The following is a 24594-nucleotide window of genomic DNA, read 5'->3' as shown; positions in this document are numbered from 1 at the left end:
CCAAGAAATACCTCTCAGGAGGGGAACCTGCAAACTTTAGTAGATTAGAAGCCCTGCAAGACTGAATGAGCAAAGTGCCCAATCTGACAGACCCAACTGTCCAGGCAGTATTGATTGGTGAATGTGTACAGGGAGGCCCACATTGCTGCCTTTAAGATGTCAGGACCGGAACTCCATGTGCTAAAGCAGTGGTCGCCGCCTTGGCTCTAGTGGAATGAGCATGCTAGCCCTCTGGGTATTGATTCTTGGCCAATGGATAACCGATTTTAATGCAGAGCAAAATCCATCAGGAGATGTTTTGTTTCTGCACAGCCTACCCTTTCTTGCCTCTGGCGTATTCAACAAAGAGTTGCTAGTCCACACAGAACTGTCTTTTGAGGTCAAGGGAGAAAAATAACGTTTTTTGTGTCCAAATGGTCGAGCCTATTCTCTTCCTTGGAGGGATGAGGCAGAGTGTAAGAAATAAGCAAGGTGATGGATTGGCCTACCCGGAACAGGGCGAGTACAAAATGGATGCGCGAATCCAAAGGGCCATTTTGTCTGGGAACAATGAGACAAGTGCAGGCTGAAATGACAGAGCCTGGAGTTCACTGACAATTCTTGCAGATGCAATTGTCATTAGAAGTGCTGTCTCGATGGTAAGGAGCCTAACAGAGAAGGTATGAAGTGGCTCAAGGGGAGCCCACACGAAGAAACAGAGGACCAAGTTAAGGTCCAATTGGGGCATAACAAAGGGAACTGGACGAAATAAATGTTGTAGACCTTCCCTCCAATCCCCTAACAGGGGACTTGGAGGGAAGGCTGATCTGGCAGGAGCAAGACTGAGAAGACAGCTAATATCTAACCCTTTAACGTGCCCAATGCAGAGCCCTGCTGGACTAGGATAAAAATAAATAAAAACTTGGGAAAGGGAGGGAGGAGATAATGGGTCACACTGTCTGGTTGTACAAAATGCTATAAAATGTGTCCAATGACCGGTGTATACCGTCTTGGTTAAGGGACGGGGAGCTGACAAGATAACATTACAGGCTTTGGGTGGAAGGACAAAAACTGTCAACTGTTGCCACTCAATCTCCACACATGAAGATAAATTTAGTTAGACGGTTCAGGTGCTAAAGAGGCAACCTGATTAAAGGACCGATGGCCGTGCTCAACATCTCGGGATACCAGACTCTCAGAGACCAGCCTGAGGCCACAAGTATGACTTGGGACCGGTTGTTCCTAATCTTCTTGAGAACCCTGGGCAGAAGTGGTATAGCTGGAAAGGCATACAGGAGGCCAGAGACCCACTTGAGCTAAAAAAAAAAAAAAAAAAAACTAAAAAAAAATATATATAATAATAATAATAATAAATAATAATAATTTCCGAGCAACAGCTGTCTTGGAACTCCAACAAACAGAACTGCTGATATTGCGCATTCTCTGCAGTGGGGGCAGATTTAGCTAGGTCTCTCCCCACTGCTGAAAGAGACCTTGCACCACCTCCGGATGGAGACGCCAATCATGCCCCTCTCCCAACACAGATACTTTTCGCCCCTTTCATGGCAAAGGAAGCGGCTCCCTGTCACGTCATTTCCCTACCAGCCACCAATCTGTGCATGCTACTCAGCCACTGGGTTGCTGAGGAATCCCACAGGCTAGTGGAACGGAGCACCAGAGGTCTTCTCAGTCCACCCCTACCGCAGCCTCCAAACCCTCCTATTTCGTCCCACCATCTCAGACCAGTTCGAGGCAGAATCTGCCATCACCTGCATCAATGGGAATCCATCATGACGGACAGGTGGTTTTTGCAAATAGTCCAAGGGGGCTACTCCCTACCCTTCGAGACAACCCCCTCCAGCCATACCTCCATCCTACAGCTGCCTACTGGAGGAAAATCAGCACTTCTCCACAAGGAAGTTGCAGCTCTCTTGGCCAGAGGGGGTAGGTCTAAAGAAAGGATGAAGGCCTCTCTCCTTCTTGGGCACCAGAAAGTAGCAGGAATAGCAATCACAACCTACGTCTGATGCAGGCATCCTCTCAGTTGTTCTCGTGGTCAAGTGAGCTGCCCCTTCCTGGCAGAGATATGGTCCTCCATCAGTCTGTCGCAAGTGGGTGGCATGGGTGGAAGGGTAGTTATGAAGGGGGGGCAGGGGAGGGATTAGCCCCTTCAGACAGAATCTGGGGAATCCAGCGGCCAGATGTTATCAACCTCCAGTGGGGTAGAAGAAGGCGCTTACAAGATGCTCATGATAGTTGGAGGGCAAAGTAAAGAGGTTTGGAGGTTGCGACTGCCGGGAGGGGGGTCAGATGATTGGCCCCGATCTTCGGCTACCTGATCCATGTGGGTACGTGTCCATCAAAGGGCATGTCCATGACAGAGGCCCGAAAATCCCCCAAAACACCAGGGGTTCTCAACCAGCGGTTGCACCTAAGGGCCACAGACGATGAAACCACTCTGCCTAGTGTGTCAGTCAAGCCGATCCCACAGCAAATGGTGCACTTAACGGCAACTCTCCTGTCAGCAACACCTAGGGAGTGTGCGGCTTGGGCCTCTTCAGAGTACAAGAGCAAGTTTATCAGCCCAAAAGACATGGGGTGTTCACAGACCGATGTGCCAAGCTGGCGGAAGAAAACATTTTTGTGCCCTAGGTATCCAGCCTTCTGGACTCCCTGCCCAGTGGAGTGAGAGGGAAGGAAGTGGAAGCTTGCACTACCCAGCTCCACAAGCTGGGGTGTTGGGTGAGGAAGTTGGGGTCCCCTGGGGTGGAGCGATTGCAGTGGGCAATTGTCCTGTTCACAACACCTGGACCAGGCTCCGAGCAGTACATCCATGAGGGTTTTGTTAAGTGGGAAACAAAAGTTCGGAAGAAATTACTCCTGGCTCAAGTGCCTCCGTCAAGAATATTAGTTTTGACAGCCATGAAGGGCCAGGACCTTGGCCGCCTTCCTCACCACCATGGCAAATGAGGCTTACTCATATGTAACCATGGTAGGAAAGGAGACCAAGCCAATATCGGGGAAGGTGTACAGTCCACTGGCGTCCGCCGGATCCTCACACCATGTGTCCTCATTGGGGTCTATGGGCTGGTATTCATAAGGGTCCAGTGGCCCCTCCAAATCTTCCCCAAGTACTAGCCCATGGGAACAGGGCTCTTGTTCCCATGTGCCTACACTCATCCAGCCCCGTGTCGAAGTCGGGTTTAAGAATGGGGGCAGTGTCAACAGCGGGGGCAGCACCAGGGAAAGGTCGAGGTGCATTGAACGGCACCAGTCCGAAACTATGCAACCAAGGGGCCCAACTGGCGCAGAGGGCAAACTCGCTGGTTTAAAACCAGTAGGCGTCTCTCCCAAACATGTGGAGCCCAAAGGCACTCCAGCAGAGATGGGCTACCCAAATATGATGTGCAATGCTTCATAAAATTCTTGGGCAGGACTTGCTCTGGGAAATTCAGGGATGTGCCGAAAACATCCAGGCAGGATCAACCCCGGAGCCAGGCCTAGAATGTCAACTCTCCTTTGTCTCATCGGCTGACTTAGACAGATGTGGCAAAGTCAAAGACCTCTTTGACTTCTTGCTCTTTTTCTTGTAGGACTTACAGGAATAGGATGTGTTAGACTGCCAAGATAGATGGCTCTACAACTGGTCCTGGGACCTTCCTCTTCACTAAGATCGAGACCATTGTGGTGTTGCACGCCGAGTGGCAAACAGCTTGAGGAATTGCTCCGTCAAGGACATGGGGTGCATGGTACAACAGGCGATGCACGCCTTGGCATTGTGGTCACACTTAATGCACCAGAGACAAATGAGGCACAGATCCATCACAGACATTTGTCGGTGACAGGTGCTGCAGGACTTGAGACCAGCCTTCCTTGTTGACATCCCTGCCACACCAAGAGAAGTCACAAATACCTTTGACACAAAGTCGAAAACGGTTTGAATTATTATTATTTTCTAAATGAACTAGGATAGTTTTTTTTTTGTTTTTTTTACAGGTCTGCGCTGACTGGCACAGAAGAATAAGTTACTTCCCTTCGGTAAAGCTTTTTCTGGTGGATATAGTTACTACCTATGGATTCCTCACCAAAATAATTCTTCCCCTCGCACCAGCCCTCGACGGAAATTTCTTCTAGCTCTGCACGTCGAGGTCACAATCGCCCGACTACACGCGACGCCACATGACGTCATCCAGGCAATAAAAAGCCCTCGTCGACGTGCAGACGTCAGTTATCACCATTTTTTTACGTGCCATAGAGGCGAACAGGTTAAACCTAATGAGTACACATTCATCCAGAATAGAAGAAAATAAAACATTTAATATAAAACTCAATAAAAATCAGTTATGAATGCTCAATCCGAGACAGAAATAAATCTATATATGCACAATTCCAGTCCAAAATGTCCTTTTCACCATCTTAAATTGCAAAGGAAAAGTATATACAATGAATACAACCATATGCATGTGAAAGCTATATACATATATATACAAGTCCAAGGATGCGCACCCAAAGAGATCCTGGTTTGACCAGTCAGGCAACGGGGAGGTGGGTGGGACCGTGAGGAATCCACAGGTAGTAACTGTATCCACCAGAAAAAGCGTTACCGAAGGTAAGTAACTTATTCTTCTGATGGATACACCTACCTGTGGATTCCTCACCAAAAGAATAGAGTCCCCAAGCAGTATAACCTCCGGTGGTGGGTGCCCGAATGGTCAAACCAAGAAATCTTGCAGCACCGAGAGAGCAAAATGGCCATCCCTCCTGACCTCAGAGTCCAAACAGTAATGCTTGGCAAAAGTATGGAGGGATGCCCAGGTCGCTGCCCTGAAGATGTCAGCCACAGGAACACCTCTAGCCAAAGCCGATGAAGCTGCTTTGGCCCTGGTGGAATGGGCACGAAGCCCCACAGGTGGATCTCTCTTCGCCAAAGAATAGCAGATCTTAATACATAGAATGACCCTTGTGGATAGCGTTCTCTAGTGGACCGCTCTACCTTTCCTCTTCCCCACGTATCCAACGAAGAGCTGTTCATCCTGTCTGAACTCTTTCGTCCTGGCGACGTAGAAGCTCAGTGCTCTTCGCGGATCCAGCCGGTGGAGCCTCTCTTCCTCCTTGGATGGGTGAGGCAGAGGGTAAAAGGAAGAAAGAGTAATTGACTGCCGCAGGTGAAAGGGTGTAACAACCTTCGGTAGGAAAGCCGCCTTGGTCCTCAACACCACTTTGTCCTTGAAGAAGGAAATGAATGGGGTTTCTACAGTCAGAGCCTGAAGCTCACTAACCCTTCTGGCAGATGTTATTGCCACCAGGAAAACAGTTTTAAATACTAGGAACCGTAAAGAACAAGAGTGCATGGGTTAAAACGGGGCACCCATAAGAAAAGTTAAAACCAAGTTAAGGTCCCACTGAGGCATAACGAATGGCGTGGGCGGATACTTATTAGTGAGTCCCTTTAAAAACTTTAAAACAATTGGTGATTTAAAGAAGGATGGTTGATCAGGAAGGCACAGAAAAGCAGATAGTGCAGATAGATAACCCTTAACAGTGGCAACTGAAAAACCTTTCTGTGCCAAATAGAGCGCAAATGACAAAATGTCAGATAAACCAGCTCTTAAAGGATCTAAACTATTCTCTCCACACCAGCTTGTAAACTTAGCCCAGCGATTTGCATAGATTGACTTGGTGGAGTGTCGCCTGGCCGATAGAATAACTTCCACCACATCTGGATGGAGAGAAAAGGAACTCAGACTGCCCCGTTCAATCTCCAGGCATGAAGATGCAGGCTCTGGAGGTGGGGGTGTAGAATCTGCCTCTGCGACTGCGAGAGGAGGTCCACCCTGCAAGGGAGACGGAGCGGAGGGCACTGAGAGAGTTGGAGTAGGTCCGAATACCACACCCTTCTCGGCCAATCCGGAGCTATTAAAATGACTTGAGCTCGGTCTTGGCGGATTTTCCTGAGAACTCAAGGAATCAAGGGTATGGGGGGAAAACGCGTAAAGCAACTGACCCTTCCAGGACATCTGAAACGCGTCCCCCAGAGCTCCTTGCACCGGATACTGAAGGCTGCAAAACAGCGGGCACTGCGCATTCTCTTGAGTTGCAAACAGATCTATTTGTGGATATCCCCACATCTGGAAGATATACAGAACTAAATCTGGATGAAGACGCCACTCGTGGTCGACCGAGCTGCTTCGATTCAGAATGTCTGCACGGACATTCAGGACTCTGGCCAAATGATGTGCAATCAAGCAGATCTTGTGGTCCTGAAGCCAGGACCAGAGTCGAAGAGCTTCTCTGCAGAGAAGATACGACCCCACTCCTCCCTGTTTGTTTATATACCACATTGCGGTCGTGTTGTCCGTTAGAACCTGGACTGACTGACCGCGAATGGAAGGAAGGAAGGCCTTGAGAGCCAGCCGTACTGCCCGCAATTCTAAACAGATTGACGTGTAACTTCTGTTCTACTGGAGACCAAAGGCCGTTGACCTCCAGGTCCCACAGATGAGCTCCCCACCCTAGAGTGGAAGCATCCGTTACCACTGAGGCCACTGGTGGGGGTAGCGAGAACGGCCTTCCTTGAGACAGGTTGTCGACCGCTGCCCACCACTGAAGATCCACTGCAGTGTCTCTGGAGATCTTTATCGAGTCCTCGAGATCCCCTTTGTGCTGAATCCACTGCCTGCGGACGCACCACTGGAGAGCCCTCATGTGCCAGCATGCATGAGTGACCAACAGTATGCAAGAAGCAAACAGACCGAGCAGACGAAGGACTTTGAGGATTGGAACTACCGCTCCATTTCGAAACATTGGAATCAAAGCCTGTATGTCCTGAACCCGCTGTGGCGGAGGAAAGGCCCGAATCAATGTTGTGTCCAATACTGCCCTAATGAACAGGAGGCGTTGAGAGGGCTCCAAGTGAGACTTGGGCACATTGACTGAAAACCCCAAGTCGTACAACAATTGAGTCGTCGACTGGAGATGGCACCGCACGAGCTCTGGAGTACTGGCTTTGATCAACCAATCATCCAGATAGGGAAACACAGCGATCCCTTTTCTTCTGAGCTCTGCCGCTACCACCGCCATCACCTTCGTGAAGACTCGAGGTGCTGAAGTAAGACCAAACAGGAGGACCGCAAACTGATAATGTTGTGATCCCACCACAAAACGGAGATACTTCCTGTGCGATTTGAGGATCGGAATATGAAAACACGCGTCCTGCAAATCGACCGACACCATCCAGTCTCCTTCGTTCAACGCCAAAAGAACCTGTGAGAGGGTCAGCATTTTGAACTTTTCCTGTTTGAGGAACCAATTCAAAATCCTCAAGTCCAAAATCGGTCTCAGCCGACCATCCTTTTTGGGAATCAGAAAGTATCTTGAATAGCACCCCTGACCCCTCTCTTGCTCGGGAACCAACTCTATTGCACCTTTTTGTAATAGGGATAATACCTCCTGCTGTAACAGGAGAAAATGGTCTTCCGAACAGAAGGATGGGCGGGGAGGGAGAGTGGGAGGAAATTCCCGAAAGAAAAGAGCGTACCCCCTCTTCACAAGGTCGATGACCCAGGAGTCTGATGTTATGACCTACCACATTGGAAGAAATAGGGTAAGTCTCCCCCCTACTGGAGACGAATGGACAGGGAATGGTGGAGGACTACGGCTGCTTTCCTTGCTGCACCCCTCCAGAGGAAGAGGCAGAGTGCTGCAAGGTGGCTCCTCTCGTACGGACTCTGCCCCAGCCCCTGAAGGCTCTGTAAGGCAGGGTAGAAGCAGTTTGTTGTGGTCCTTGCAGTCTTCCTCGAAAGGAACCACAACCAAATCCTTTAAATCTCCGAAAGCCTCTAAAGGTGGATGAGGCCGACGACTGGAGTCCCAAGGATCTTGCTGTCTCTCTGCTCTCTTTAAAAACGTTCTAAGGCTGAGTCAGCCTTAGAACCGAAGAGCTTTTCCCCATCAACAAAAGATCAAGTAGTGTAGCCTGCAAGTCCGTCGAGAAGCCCGATGATCTAACCCAAGACTGCCTCCTAGAGACTATGGTCGTGCCCATAGCCCTAGCCACCGAGTCCGAAGTGTCCAAACCAGACTGGATCACTTGCATCGCAGCCGCTTGAGCATCGGAAAAGAGTTGCAGCATCTCCTGCGACACATTAGGATGGCCCTTTGCCTCTTCCATAAGGGCATGTATGTAACGTCCCAGTATGCATGTGGCATTGGAAGATTTCAGGGCCATACTGCACGATGAAAATGTCTTTTTAGCAGTATGGTCCATCTTTTTCGACTCTCTATCAGCAGGAACCCCAGGAAACGAGCCAGGAGAGGATCTGGAGGAACATGAAGCTTGGACCACAAGGCTCTCCAGAGTTGGTTGCCTGGAAAGAAACACCGGATCCCCAGGCGCCGTCCTGTAACGCCGAGCCACCGCTCTGTTGACCGCAGCGGTGGATACAGGCTTCATCCAAATATCCTTAATAGGGTCCAGCAGAGCCTCATTGAATGGAAGAAGAGGCTCAGCAGAAGCAGATGTCAGATGGAGGACCTCTGTCAATAAAGTTCTCTTAACCTCCGCAGTAGGAAGAGTAATGTTCAAAAAGTCCGCAGCCTTACGAATGACCTTATGGAAAGAAGCTGCTTCCTCTGTGATCTCTCCAGGAGAAGCTAGACCCCATTCCGGGGTAGTGTCAAGGCCACTAGCTGAGTCCAGACCCTGGAAGTCACCTGAGGGCTCTACAACTTCTCCTTCCTCCAGGTGTCGCCTCGCGTACTCCTCCTCTTCCAAGAGACGAAAGGCCAGGCGCCTTGATCTAAGTCTGGACTCCAAGCCTGGGGTTGACAAGGCGTCAGCCGACGCTGAAGATCTCCGTCAGCACCGAACCTCGGATTCGTCCGAAGCAAGAGGCTCCGGCTCCCCAGCGTTCTTGGACGTCAATGGGATCCGAGGCGAATCTGACTGCGCCGTAACAGGTGTAGCCTCCTGATCGACGTCGTAGGCATCGGCGTCGCTTCAGGCGCAGCAGACATAAATGGGTTAACAGCGCCGACTTGAAAGACGCCGGAACACCCAATTCGTAGGCCAAAGGACCAGACAGACCTGCGTGACTTCCACCTGGCGCCATGGAAGCAAAGATGTTAAACATAGCGTTCAAAAACGCTGCAGGATCCGATCCCGGAGTTGGGAAAGCCGGGTACTATTGCTGCTGCACCGGCGCCGGCAAAGCTGCCGAAGAGGGTCCAGGTAACTCCTGGCCAGGAGAACCTTCAGGCCTCTGGGGAGGCTCGACCTCAAAGACCGACCCAGGTGACGTCGGGGTAGCCGGAGGTGGAGGGGTGACGGTCGGGCTCATCTCCCATGTCAGACGACGCCGAGTCGACGGAGAAGCCGATCTAGACCTGGACCGTCCTTTGCTCTTTCGGCGCTGAGATCCATGACGGCGCCGAGAGCCACTATGGTGATGACGAGACCTAGAGGATCTCTACCAAGACTTCCTCCTATGACGCCTCTCTTTCTTCTTCTTGGACTGGGCCAAGAATAACTTTGCCTCTCTTTCTTTGAGTGCCTTAGGGTTCATGCACTGGCATGAACCGCATGCCTCGACCTCATGATCGGAACTAAGGCACCAGAGGCAGTTTTCGTGGGGGTCGGTAACCGTCATCCGACCCCCGCATTGGTTACAAGGTTTAAAGCCGGATTTTCTAGGCTGCGACATCCTAACCGCCCGTTGGTAACAGTAGCTCCCTGTGAGCCTCAAAGAAACAACCGTTATTCGGGCACGTAAAAAAGGGAACCGACATCTGCACGTCGACGAGGGCTTCTTATTGCCTGGATGACGTCATGTGGCGTCGCGTGGAGTCGGGCGATTGTGACGTCTTCGTCGACGTGCAGAGCTAGAAGAAATTTCCGTCGAGGGCTGGCGCGAGGGGAGAATTCTTTTGGTGAGGAATCCACAGGTAGTAACTGTATCCATCAGAAAAAAAGAAATGACATCAGCATGATGGGGTGGTGCACAGGCATGTCAGTTTTGATGTGGACGATGCCATGTGGAGCCGAAAACCACCTGCTGGCGTTCAGGGGTATTGCTCATGAAAGATTTCCAGATCCAGTATGATGCATATGGGACAATTCTAAGGTAAAAAAATCTGCAGCTTGAAGTTTCAATTGTTAAATGAGTTCTGTGTTTGTGTAAACCCTGAGAGACTACTTCTAAGACCTATACATCAGTTATTGAATGACGCAAAGTATCCCTAAAGAGTCATAAGAGGCCTCCCCACAGGGACGTCATCCAATTAGTTGTGCTTTTGGAGATGAGGGATTGGGAGTTGAAGTGGCTGGCTAGTACTGGGAGTGGAGGTCTCCAGGCACCACATCTAATCCAAAGGGCTGGGAAGAATCAGGTGGTAAAGTCATTTTGTATCCAAAGCCCATTGTTTTAGCAAAGGATTAGACTGGAGCTATGAGATTCTGGTTGTCAACAGATTTTTTATTTGGTCTCGTCCTTTAGTTGTTGCCCACAGTTTAGACCAGTCAAACAGTAATTTAATCAGGAGTGATTTCTGCACTGCATCTCTCTTCCAGGAGCACATCCACAGGAGACAAATTGCCATTGCTTCTTCCACAGCAGCAGCCAAGGCACATAGATGATCAACTGAAATTTACAGAAAGAACCAGATTCAATTCCCTAATTTCTTGGATCTGCGAGAGATTGAAATTATCTGAGAAGTTAGACAGTGCAGGTGATGTAGGGAGTGTTCGCTCTCACAGAAAACGTAGAAGCTGCGTATGATCTCTATCAAACTCCCCACGTTTTGATTAGGAGGCAAGAAATCTTGTGAAATTATGCTGCCCATGCAACTGACCTCCATTACTGCAGGGAAAGTCTACTGTAAACTTAACCATAGGATAGCGTCTGGGAAAACAATCTGAGAAAAGTGTCTTATTCATTCATTTCCTTCCATGCATGGGAGAGCGCACAATGAATAGCTCCATGCAATGGAACTGATCTGACTATAGCTAGTACTTGCGTAAAGAAATGTTTTTCCGTGGATGAGACAAACTACTAAGATTAATTGTCTTGACAACACTGGAAGATTTCTGCTAGGTCTGGACCCTTGCTTAATCTGCCTCTCCCTTTCCTCATCAGGGTCAGTAGTCAAATCCCCAGCCTCTTAAATCCTAGTAGCCTATTTTGAATACAACAGTTTATTGACTTTATCTCAGACAAATCAATCAGGAACAAGGCTGCATTCATATAAGTGGAACTCACAAATATACAGCGTAATTTCCACACTGAAAGCTGCTTCCCACTTCCCTTCCCAGGATTCAAGCAGACATGGAACTTTCATAGGACCACATTTCTTAATCCAGAGGCCACAGCAAATGTGTTGTCCGAGGAAAAATTCCTCAGTACTGACACCACGAAGTCCATACTTTGTAATGCTTCTGTGGACACAAATGGCAATTTCCATGCTCATAAAACTAGTCCCAGTTTCCACCCTTCCAAAGATGGAGGGTCTTCTGAAACCTTTGAATTTAAGCAGAGGGGGATGTTCTCTTGTGCTCAAAAGACTGTCTAAACTGCAGCTTCAATCTAGCATTGTAAAGGGACCATAGTTGGGACCTCTCTGGGTGGACCAGCAACATCACTCACTGAATACTCCATGAGTTAGTATGCCAAATAATAATCTGCCACCACAGATGAAAGTTATCAAGTGGTGCTCTCCCCCACGATTAGAGCACGTCGAGATGTAAGGAAAAAGGAAAAAAGGAAAAAAAAAAAAAAGAAAAAAAACACACACACAACCAAAATAGCCTGCATCGGCTGATTTCCACACAACTGAAATATTCAGCCCAATCCTGCAGGAATCGCTATTTTTGATTGGGAAGACTAAAGTTTGGTAGACTGAGCCAATACAAAGTAGTGGCAAATTGAACAAACCTCCAAATGTACATCTCAAACAGGTCCAGTAAGCTGCAGCAAGCATATGAAGCTGTCCGCCCTCTAAAGATGGACAGTAACAATCCCACTTGTAAGTCAGAATATTAACTATGGCAATCTCATGTTTAAAAAAAAAAAAGTCTCATATTCAGTTTTCAAGCGCTGCACTTCCTCATCTTTATCGACTCCAATCAAAGTGGTTCCAAAGAATGATGGAACTAAAATTCTCTGGACATAGTGGCTTTCTGTAGTTTTAATGTGCCTTCTTTTTTAAAGTAAATAAATCTCCTTAAAAACCTCGGAGGCAGGGTCGAGGAGTTTTGGGACAGTGCTGCTGTGCAGGGTTACTCCCTCTACCCAATGTTAGAGTTGCTAAAAGATCAAAATGCAACCAACCCAGAAGAGGATCCATCAATTCTTTACCTTCTCCCCACAGAGGCATTCACACTGTTTAGGAACCAGGAAGGGAAACAAAGAGCATGAAGTCTATTATTGATATTTCATTGCCAGGCACATGGCTCTTCACAAGTCATGCACGCAGGTGGCTGTAGATGGTATGGGTGATAAGCCAAAGTTCCAAATAGATTCTTTGACAAAGACTTTGAATTTATCAGAAGATTTGTTCATTAAACCTGCCAGATACTTAACGCTACTGCCTCAATCTCAGTACCTTTGCCCCTAAACAGTTACAAATTCCTTTTTTCTGTCTTCATTAGGTCAGATGAGAACAGAGAAACACAGCAGAGATGGTAAGCTGAAGAACTAGACTAGCCTCCAGATCAACTGAATCATTTCCAATTATGAGAAGACATGTGCAAGGATTGCTTTTAGCCTTTGGCCATATGGTTCTAACACTTTACTATTTAGAAACACAATTATTATGCCCTGAGGTGAAACTGACAAAATGTTAGAAGATGAGTTTAAAAGAAGATTCTGTCTGTTTCAAAGTACACCCTGTCAACCAACAATATTTAGTTAAGATGGGGTGTAAAAATTCCAGCTAAACTAGGTTCTAGAAATATCAGGTTATTCATACCAAACTGAATCATCAATCAACAGCCACTGAAATTCATGTCACAAGGTCCTCAGTCACAAAAAAGAAGGCTATTTGACAATAAAATGTTTACAGCTTACGGCCAACAAAACACAGAAGGTGAGACGACATATGGCAATTTGAAAGGCAAATACTTGATACTTCTCATCCTCTAGGTAAAGACATTCCTAACAGAAGGGCAGTTCTCTGAAACGGTACAAGGACATTTCAAGTTGATATACTGCAGAGTACTTTTTTTAGGCTCAGATCAAACGTGCATTTATTTTCAAATGTTTTGCAATGAAGATACCTCTCTTTTGCAGTGGAACCATTATCAGGTAATCATTTAACAATGTCCATAAGGTTAAATTCTTGGTGAGGCATTTCTTTGTAAGGGATAAAATTATCACACAGAAGACAGAATTTGGATTGGATGAAGTGACATTCTATTACAAAAAGAACTTTCCAGTTAGTCTCACAAGAGAAGATATGAACTTTGACAGCAACATGATTCAAGTCCTACAGTATGGAACAAGGAATGGGCCTTACATGCTTATAAATGTACCTCTGCAAAACGATCCTAGAGTGTTGTAAACAAAATACGTAATTATGATTTGACTGCCTTAGCAGCCAGGAGCACAGCTATCAAGTTAAAAATAAGAACTACTAAACCAAAAAAATAAAAAATAAAAACACAGGACTTAGCAGCAGACATAACACTATTACATACCATGACTTGGGAACTAATTCATCACGTGTTTTTATCATTTGTTCCATAATGTGCTTTACTAACAAGGCCCTCATAGTTTCGCTTTTGCAGCATACCATGTGGTAAATGTTGATAAGTGTTTGTCATTTTTCCTGAAACAGAAATATAAATAAATGAAAAATACCAATTACTGAGAAGAAAGGTCATGGATATTAAGCTTTCCATTACACAAGAACAATAACTTTTTTTAAATTTACAGCGTAAAATAAACACAAACGTCTGGAAGCACTTGAATCAAGGTCTTGAGAATACTGAAATCCCATAGCTAACCAGCATTAACAAAATAGGTCTCAATACACATTTGTTTCAAATATTCATATTTTGTAACAGTGTTAGACACTTTGCACCACACATCTTGAAACTGAAACAGTAATAATTTAAAAAACAAAGATATTCTCCTGAAATTCCTCTCAGGTAGCTGGATCAATAATGCTAAACACTTCCATACGGTCATTAAAATATTTGTTTTGTTGTCATTTCTAAAGTTAGCTTCTTCAGATTCTGCAATTCAAAACAGCACTTCTATATTATGAGCATAGTCATTTTGACTATTGTTTTAAATATAGTTGATGCTATTAACATATGAAAGGACAATTTGTTTAAAAAACAAACAAAAAGTTACTGTTCCATAAACTACCAATGGACATTAAAAGATACTTAATCTCCAAGCCTACATCTAGTTGGCATAAAACAAAAAAGAAAAAAGAGACAAGAAAGGCATGTTTTGTTCATATCACTTATCTGTATTTGATATAGTCAAACTTTGTCAGCAAGCTATTATCTCACAAACAACACCATTACCACAGATCATCATACTTGCACTTACGTAATGAAAGCTTTAAACACCTCCCAAACTGGACTATTGCCACCTCACCCTCCCTACCCCCAAACACTCCATTGCCAAGATAAAATCCTCAGTGCATACCTTTCAAAGGTGGAGGGAGCACATACATCTAAAATACAATGCTTTGAATATGAACTTGCTTCTCCTTGTTCAAAATCCGACCCATATATCTACTCAGGCTTTGATTCCTTAATTTCAGCAGATATCACTTCCAAGCTGATTTGCCACTGCAAAATCATTAGGTATCCTTCGGCTCAAAACTAACCTTAACAGCACACAGAACATATTGCAATATAAACTAGATTATACGTTCATAATCTCCGAACTCACATAGGGTTTTACCCTCTTCAATAGTGTCTTGAAAGAAAGCCTTGCCTCACTGCTGTCAGATTGATCATCGACACGAAACAGGGCCAACATCACTCCCTCTGCCTTAGGCATGCCACTGCATGATAACGGGCTGCTTTGTATTCAAAGATCAAACTCTGAAATCCAAAATCTCTCTCCAAGAAGGTATCCATTTCAGGAGGTATTCATCCCTTATCGTGGAAAATAAGGATCTCACTTCTCAAGGCAAAAATCCCCGCTTTGCAGATCCTGCTCCGGTAATGCTTCCAGATTCTGCAATGCATTTAAGAATTACCCTTTTTGTCAAAGTTTTAAATCCCTTTCAGAACATACTTCATGTGAAACACATGCACCCGATTTTCTAATGGTGGACTCCTCTCTGAATTTCAACTCCTCAGATGGCCTAGCGTCTAGTACACCAAACTCTCTCCCTTAGTTTACTTTACGAGTCTACTTATTAATTTTACTTCTATTTTGTTATTCACCATGTACAACTGAGCCACTATCCTTTTGTTTAGCTATTATATTTCAACCCTTGTCTGCACTTAACACAACAAAGTCCTTAGAATGTTAATATGCGTTTGTCCTGATATAGATCCGACTGCATGCTTTATTTGGAATTGTTGGCTGTACTGTTCAATGTGCATGTAACCTGTCTACTCTCCCATACTGGCAACCAAAATATGCTAATTGATGCAGATTGTCCAAATCTGTACATATTTCTTTCACAGACTACTTCAATCATGACAAACCGCCAATGTCCTGCTTGCTCAAAACTATACTCTGCTGACTTTCAAACCCTGCATTATACCGGCCAGTTAATGTCTGTCAGTGTTACCCTCTGAACACCTGTTAATTGGCATCTGCACCACAAGTCCATATATAAATATCCAAGACCCCTTCTGGAGCTCGGATTACAGACCAAGTCAATGTTTAACACTAATTTTAACATGCACGCTGAAGTTATGGCCACAAGGTAATCAGTCCTTTCATCCACACACATCATGCAGGGTTCCTTGAAAAATAGACCATCTAGTTAAAATAACAAACATTTGGGCCATATCATTACTTATACACAGGGCCAATGGAATTATGCCATTCAGAGGCAATACCTTTTTTGCATAATTATGGATTTGCCATATAATCCATCATCTGCTGCATAAATCTGCAGATTCAAATAAAATTGTTTCCATCTAAAAATGTGGCAAGATGTTTGCACACAGTGAAAAGCCCTTTGCAAATGTTAACTAGCCATCTTTCAATTACTTATTTCTGTTGTTAAACTGGTACTAATGATGTGAAATATTTGCCCTGACAATGTTACCATGTGCAGAAATGACACAACAAAAGAGTAATTCAAGAAAAATGTGCTTCATTATGCTAGGTAATGTGTATTTTTGCAGCATAATTTAGTCAACCCTGCTGCATAATTTAGGGTTCCCCTTGCCTCAAATTTTCAAACTATCTTATACTGTAGGTTATATAGGCCAGTTTATTTTAATTCTAAATCAAAAACATTTTATTAGAAAAATATAGAAAGATGATGACAAACGCACTCTACCAGTATCGCATCATGGCCCATCAGTAGAAGTCGCTTCAGTTCTTTATTTTAAATAAATAAATATGAAGGGGGATGGGGTATGAAACTTATTTATTTCACTAAAGCGAGTCCTGAATGAAGCTGACCCTACTTGGGCATCTACCCTGGAATATAATCAAAGCAGTACTGCGAAGTAAATTAATGCTATGTAGCAGTTTTACAATATTCTACTATGGTAATGCTAGTCCTGAAAGTAGTGGTCGCAGCTTTACCCTACTAGAAATGTACCTTGGGTTACCCTGGTAAAGATAGATTTGCTTTTTAATAACAGACCACTATGCAAGAAAAGAATCCAGCAACTAATAATGCTTAGAGGTGGATGAAGAGGCCCATAATTTATAAAGAGATAGCTAGGTCTGTGGGCGTCTCATCTTATCAAGATTGGATTAGAGAACCTTTCTTGCATCAAGAGCGTGTAAAGACCTTCCAGCTGAAGGAGAATATCAGAAGATAAATAGTTTGATTAACATGAAAATCAGAGACTACCTTGGCAAGCATAAATGGGCAAGTCCTAATGACCACCTTGCTCTTATATAATACTGTCTAGGCTTCATGGGAATATGAATGCTGAATTTCAGTAACCATATATGCGTATATAGCAGGTGTCTCCAACCAGTGGATCGTGAGCTACCAGTAGCTCCCAGACAACTTCTGAGTAGCTTGCGGCCCTAAGTTTTTTTTATTCATTTATTATTATTATTATTTATTTTTTTAAACAAGCACAGTCAGATTTTCCTTTTAAAGTTAGGGAAGACTGTTTATTTTACATTATCATCATCAGGCTGCAGATAGCAGAGCCTATTAATGAGTAGTGCTGGAGTCTGATTTATGGGCCAGGTTGGGGCACAGAGGTGAAGAACTGAAGCACTGAGGTATTTAACTCTTATTTAAAGTGCTAGTCAACTCAATATTGGAGGGCGAGAATAAATTATGTTTCTGAATGCTATTAAATGGGAGAAAATCAAAATGAAATTACCTTAATCATTAAGTTAACTCTTCATTTTAATTTTCTCCCATTTTGAAGTGTCACATGCACAAAACAGCAGGCCTCTGGCTCCCAGTGGCGAGCAGACATGGCAGCCCTGTCATAGTGCTCCTAGTCAAAGTATTTTGTTCAAACCATTGTATCTAGCACTATGCACATTAGGCTTACAGTCAATGAAGCTGGGAATGGCTGCGTCTGGTAATGTGTGAGTTGTTTAGCCTTCAGCAGTTAATGATTTTCACTGAGTATTAGTAGCTCTCACTGCAGAAAAGGATAGAGACCCCTGGTATATAGCCTTCCACAAACAATGCTGCAAGGTGACTATGAATATGTTCAAAAGGGGTGCCGATTAGCTTTGAAAGAACCTATTTTATCAACAAGAAGGCCTTCTGATTGGTGGCAAAAACATATAAGGCCTTCCACAATTATTTAACACCAGTAACCCTGAAAAAGCAGGTTTGTGAATAGTTTTCCGTAACATGCAGGGACATGAGCAGAATGTACCTTTAATGAGAACCACAACTCATCTAGTCATATAGTGAGGTAAGCAGTACTGCTTCTTCTAAACACCTGTTTTGGACCAATGTCTCCCTCAATGTATCTAAAGCAGAATTCCTTGCAAGAGAAAGCACAGGAAGGTCTAACAGGTGGGTGTTTAGCTTCCTTTAGATGTCCATACAAGCGATTTGCACACCGAGGAGAGAAAACTTCGGAGGAACATCTGCAGACTCGTTCGTCCCAACTGTCGCGGACGAAGGTGGTGAAGCAAGGTAGCGGTGAGTAGCTGTGAGGTCTGAAGGCTCAATGGAGGCGTACGGGCTCTCTCAGTGTGCACTTAGCTGGAAGTGTTGGAGCTGGAGTTGGTGGAGGTAGGAGGCATACACCCCAGATGTAGGAGTTGGGAAAGCACTGACTTTTTAGATACTTTTCCTGGAACCCAAAATGAAAGCTTTTCCCTCAAGCCCAAATCTGTCTTTCCTGCCTCCCAAGTACTAGGGTCCTATTGGGACACATTTGGTACATTACTTATTTTCAGTACATTTTGCCTCTTCTCTGGTATATTTAATTGAACCAAATTGAAGCTTGCCTAGTATATTTTTTGCTCGTTGAGCACTTTGTTTTGCCGGACCTCAGGAGTGCTGTAGAGGTGCTGCAGGCGTGTGGCCCCTGTGGCTGTGACTCTTACAGATCTCGTGCAGCGGAGGTGTGGCAGTGCCCTTAGGGCTCGAAAGGCCCCCCCAAAGGACAACATTTTTAACAAAGTAAAGAGGTGTTGGGACATTAGTGGTGTACAACTGTAGGAAGCTTACCCCTTCCCGCGAAGGCTACCCACCTAGTTTCGGGTGTGGCTTGTGGGCCCCGGTGCCCTTCCCTGGTGTCCCAGGAGTCCCTTCGCTACTACCCTCACACTGGTGCTAACCCATTTGCAAACGGGAAGAGGTCCCCATGTGACCCCTTCCCCTTTGTGAATGGGAGTAAAAACATTTTTGCAGAGCCGGCAGTGGTCCTATGGACCACTGCCTGCTCTGAAAAAATGAAGCGAAAAAGTTTAATTTTTTGTTTTTGAAATGCATCTTGTTTTCCTATAAGGAAAACAGGCTGCATTTTTTTCTTTTTAACAGTTTTATTTAAAAGCAGTCACAGCCATGGTGAGGGGGGAATTCCCAAAGGGGGGGGCGCAAATTGCGAACTACCACATGAACATTCATGAGGTAGGGCATTTGTGACCCCGTTGCGAATCGCAAACTGTGTCAATGACACTGTTCAACATAGGTTTTTACAACTCGCAAATTGCGAGTCGCAAAACAATTCTTTCGTACAAGTAGCCTCAAGAGTCTTGGAATCAGACATCAATCTGGCTCATTCGGCAAGGAAGTGCCATCTGCCCCCGTCCTCCACACAAACTGCTTAGGACTAACTTTTTCACACTATAAAACTTGGATACGATAATTTACACACAGACAAAGAAGAGAAACATCAAAGCCAACATTGGCATTAAATTATTAGGCAACCCCCTACCAATCACGGGGACATTATACCTGTGGGGACTGCAACGTGTGCGCCTCAACACCAAAAACTAAAAAGTTAGAATTAGGCTTGAAAAACAGTGGATTTTAAAGTTGCACACTAATTTTGATTCATAAAATGTGATACATAGGTTAATTTGCCTTTGTAACTTACATTATGTAGGCACGGCAACAAGGAAGGTAAAACTTTTAATCAAGCGTAGATGTACAACAAGATGCAGAAAAAAAAAGAAAAAAACCACACACAAACCACAACACTTTCTGGAGTCGGGACACTAAGTCTGTGGGCACGCATCTTGTATCATTCTCAAACGACATAAGAAAAGTGACAGTTTTACCAAGAAACTGCTTTATTATGAACAACAATGGATTTAAATGTCTTCAAACTGACAAAGTAGGCTTCAGTGATTAAGTGGCAGGGAGTCAAGATCAATACAAGATACACAAATAGATAGATTTGAGTTGGGATACAATAAGCCAATGAGTATACTAAATGACACATCAATACAAGGAATACATAAACTGACCATAATACATCTGGGACAAAATGGACTTGAGCGGGACTGTTTTGAACTTCATAATCAGAAATAGAAATTGCTGGGTCCCACTAACATTCTGTACACCTAAATTAATGTTCATTATGTATAAGTCTATGTGACATCTGTGGGGAACTCTCAATATAAATCACAATAAAAAGAGCCTGGCAATCACCAAAAGAAAAAGCGTCTTGATTAAAGGAAGAAATATAAAACATTCATGTATACCCTGCTGACCCACACATAAAACCTAAAAATTGCACTGTAACACTGATGATGTAAGCGATTCTCTAACCCCCCCTCCCCTCTTCCTCCCCTCCACCGACCTCCCTTTATCCCCTAAAGGGAAGCCACACACAATCCAGATACACCTCTACAAGCACACAATACAAATTGGATTGGAGTATGTTAAAGAACTACTAGGTGCCTGGACAGTACAAACTTGGTACTAAAACAATCTTGAACCACAGAATTTGGCTCAAAATATACATTTAGTGAAAGCGAGGATTGAAATAAAGTTTGGAAAAACTGTAGGTTTGTACTGTCATACAGATTGTATTGTATTGTTGTACTGGTGTGTTGTTGAGACTACTTGCTAGACTCTATGCAGTACAGACTTTGTACAGCAATTAACCAGACATGGGCCACATTTTGGAACAGCCATAAGTGTTACAAGTATCAATGGCTTGTGATTTTTTTTTTGTCCATTACATGACCTCCTGCTATAAAGGCCAATTCCACCCAAAACTTACCTGTTCCGAGTGCAGATTCAAGCGTGCACTCAATCACGAACGACCTATGAAAAGAATCTGTAACACATTAAGGGACAGCAGCCCTGTTTTTACTTTATACTGAAGAGTTTGACTACAGAGAAGTGTACACTCCCTCCTAGCCAAGGACTTGTACACCAAAGTGCAAGAATCATTTGCAATGCAATGGGTCTAGCATTTGCTAGAGTTAGAGCTAGAGCTATTAGCGTTGTTAACTCTTAACTGGACGTTTCTTGCCACATAAACTGAAAATTAAAAGTCAAACAGTTTCACATAAGCGAGTCGATTCAAAGCGCCATGGCCACCATGAGCATCAGTGTGAAGAGACACAAAAGGAAAAAGAAGTTCGCTCGCAGTCAGATTTATCAGCAAAAGTGCAATGGGAACAAAACCTCCCCAAGGAAGCACAAACGTAAACCATTTACCAATGTCAACAAAGGATTTTTGAAGAGCAAGCCCACGAGCGAGTGGTAGTGATGGGCGTGAGGCGAGTTGTTAAAAGCTCAGATACATACCAACATATAAAAATACAGGGCTTCAATGCTGCTATGTCGACCTCAAGAGGGTATGAGCGATTACCAGCAAGCATGAACACTATAGAGTCTACCTGCAACACTTAAATATTTGCAGTTATTGTGATAAAATGTATGTATGAAGTGTTCACAAAGTGGTGTGCAACAATGATTTGATAACATATGGGAAAGTAATTATTTTAATAATTTTGATCTACTCCAAAAGGTTCCTTTACATAAATAATTGACAGGTATGATTGTACTGCTACTTTTGAGGGTATGTTTTCCACAAGAGTGAAGTATGTAGGCAGGGAATTTACAGACACCAAGAAAGTCAGAGACTCACGTGGGCTGGTGAACTATGCTTTTGATGCAGATAGCAACCATTGTGCATCTTAATACATACCCTTATCTGTTTTTAAACTATGGCGTAGATACCCTTTGAGTGAAGAAATAACTTTTAGGTTATATCCATACCTTTTTATTTATTTAGCAAAGACTTAAACAGGACCTCCACGCTTATCCAGAACAAAAACTTTATATGAGCTCCCAACTTATAACTGAGTTGATTCAACTGGTATCTACCTCCCCAAATGAGGGGAAGGGACTTCGGATTAAGCATTCCTCTATTAACTGTGGGCGAGGTGGCTTCTACTAATATTTGGATATATCTATGAAGTAGCAGGAGAGCCCGCAGCAAGAGACTCCCCGTTTTGTGTGTGTGTGTAATTAGAGTAGACAACACTGGAACAGATGACAGGATTGACACACCTGGTCAAGACCCAGTAGAAAAGATGTCATTTCAAATTTTTATACACTGATCGTGCACTCCAAGGAGCACCTTTGCACAATGACCAAAACAAAATACAATTCAAGTTTGTTAGAAATGGGGTCTTTGGTGGACTGTCAGGTTACCCCCTGTTCAAACAAGGACCCTCACTCTACTCGGGGTCAAAGAGAATCATCCTCAGCTAACCCCTGCTTACCCGCCCTTGGTAGCTTGGCAGAGCAGTAGGCTTAACTTCAGAGCGCTAGGTGTAAAGTATTTGTGCCAACACACACAATAACTTAATGAAAACACTACAAAATGACACAACCCAGGTTTAGACAAATAGAAATATTTATCTAAACAAAACAAGACCAAAACGACAAAAATCCACCTTACACAAGTCAAGTTATCAATAAAAATGCAAAAAGAGCCTTTAAGTACTTTTAAAGGCACACTAACACTGTCAGCATGAAAAAGTACCTTGGGCGCGTCAAAAATAACCCCGTACGCGCGAGTGCTTGTCAAAAAGGGCTTGTGAGGTGTTGATTCCACTCACGAGCAGGATAGTGCGCCGTTTCTCCGTACGCTGGGTCGGGCACATCGTTTCTTCTCTCTGCAGGACAGCGATGCGTCGATCTGGTCAGCAAACTCGGATCCGGGCAGGCCATGCGTTGTTTTTCCACGCACAGCGGTACTGGAGTCGCAAATCCAGCCGCACGACGATCCGAAAAGCCCGCAGCGTGGGTTGTGATCTCCCAGCCTCCATCAGGGATACTGCGCGTCGTTTCTCCTGCTCCGTGCATCGATTCTTCGGTCACGTTTCCTGCAAGCATTGTTTCTTCAGCCGCAGATCGGAGTTGCGTCGATCTTTTCCCCGCACAGCATTCTGTGCGTGAATTTCCTAGTCTTTAGGCTGCCAGCTTCTCCTTTCAGGGTCCCTGGAACTGGATGGACACCACAGGGGAGAGTAGGAGTCTCTCCAGAGACTCCAGGTGCTAGCAATGAGAAGTCTTTGCTGTCCCTGAGACTTCAAACAACAGGAGGCAAGCTCTAAATCAAGCCCTTGGAGATTTCTTCTAAAGATGGAAGGCACACAAAGTCCAGTCTTTGCCCTCTTACTCTGGCAGAAGCAGCAACTGCAGGATAGCTCCACAAAGCACAGGCACAGGCAGGGCAGCTCTTCTTCCTCAGCTCTTCTCCAGGCAGAGGTTCCTCTTGTTTCCAAAGGGTTTCTAAGGTCTGTGGTTGTGGGTGCTCTTCTTATACCCAATTTCTCCTTTGAAGTAGGCCTACTTCAAAGTAAAGTCTCTTTTGAACGTGAAATCCTGCCTTGGCCAGGCCAGGCCAGGCCCCAGACACTCACCAGGGGGTTGGAGACTGCACTGTGTGAGGGCAGGCACAGCCCTTTCAGATGTGAGTGACCACTCCTCCCTCCTAGCACAGACGGCTCATCAGGATATGCAAGCTATACCCCAACTCCCTTTGTGTCACTGTCTAGTGTGAGGTGCAACCAGCCCAACTGTCAAACAGACTCAGACAGGGAATCTACAAACAGGCAGTCACATAAATGGTATAAGCAAGAAAATGCCCACTTTCTAAAAGTGGCATTTTCAAACACAATCTTAAAATTAACTTTACTAAAAGATGTATTTTTAAATTGTGAGCTCAGAGACCCCAAACCCCACATGTCCATCCGCTCCCAAAGGGAATCTGCACTTTAATCAGATTTAAAGGTAGCCCCCATGTTAACCTATGAGAGGGACAGGCCTTGCAACAGTGAAAAACTAATTTAGCAATAATTCCCTGTCAGGACAAAAACACATCCTACCTTAACCATACACTGCACCCTGCCCTTGGGGCTACCTAGGGCCTACCTTAGGGGTGTCTGACATGTAATAAAAGGGAAGGTTTAGGCCTGGCAAGTGGGTACACTTGCCAAGTCGAATTTACAGTTAAAACTGCACACACAGACACTGCAGTGGCAGGTCTGAGACATGATTACCGAGGTACTTATGTGGGTGGCACAACTACTGCTGCAGGCCCACTAGTCGCATTTGATTTAAAGGCCCTGGCACCTCTAGTGCACTTTAATAGGGACTTACTAATAAACCAAAAATGCCAATCATGGATAAACCAATTACATACACATTTTGTAAAGGAGCACTTGCACTTTAGCACTGGTTAGCAGTGGTAAAGTGCCCAGAGTAACAAAAACAGTAAAATCAGAGTCCAGCACACATCAACAACCTGGGTAACAGAGGCAAAAAGTTAAGGGTGACCACGCCAAGGATGAAAAGTCTAACAAAGTTCAAGAAGATAAACTGTTGTGTTTTCAGAGCCCTCCTAAAAAGACTCAGTTGTCTAGTATGCAACAAATACATGCAGGGAGCTCATTAAACGTCAAGACTATGAAGAAAAGAGGATCAATTTAATCCAGGTATCTGTCTTAGACAGACCTAGTCAAACTTATGGATTATGCGCAGAACCATGACAGA

The 24594-nt window shown here is 44.7% G+C and overlaps 1 protein-coding gene across 2 annotated transcripts in view; it reads right to left on the bottom strand.

Moving 5' to 3' along the window:
* The window catches only part of ZNF217 (zinc finger protein 217), a 145651-nt gene that overhangs the window by 48134 nt on the left and 72923 nt on the right, over positions 1–24594 (bottom strand). For both annotated transcript variants that reach the window (XM_069243625.1, XM_069243626.1), the window contains exon 5: positions 13670–13800. In XM_069243625.1, coding sequence (XP_069099726.1) covers positions 13691–13800 — 110 coding nt within the window. In that variant the 3' untranslated portion in view covers positions 13670–13690. The remainder of the gene's footprint in view (positions 1–13669; positions 13801–24594) is intronic.

The sequence above is a fragment of the Pleurodeles waltl genome, chromosome 7 (genome assembly GCF_031143425.1).
Source record: "Pleurodeles waltl isolate 20211129_DDA chromosome 7, aPleWal1.hap1.20221129, whole genome shotgun sequence".
In the NCBI taxonomy this organism is placed as follows: Eukaryota; Metazoa; Chordata; class Amphibia; order Caudata; family Salamandridae; genus Pleurodeles; species Pleurodeles waltl.
The sequence above is the reverse complement of the archived record's forward strand: the minus strand, read 5'-3'. Positions and strand labels throughout refer to the sequence as shown.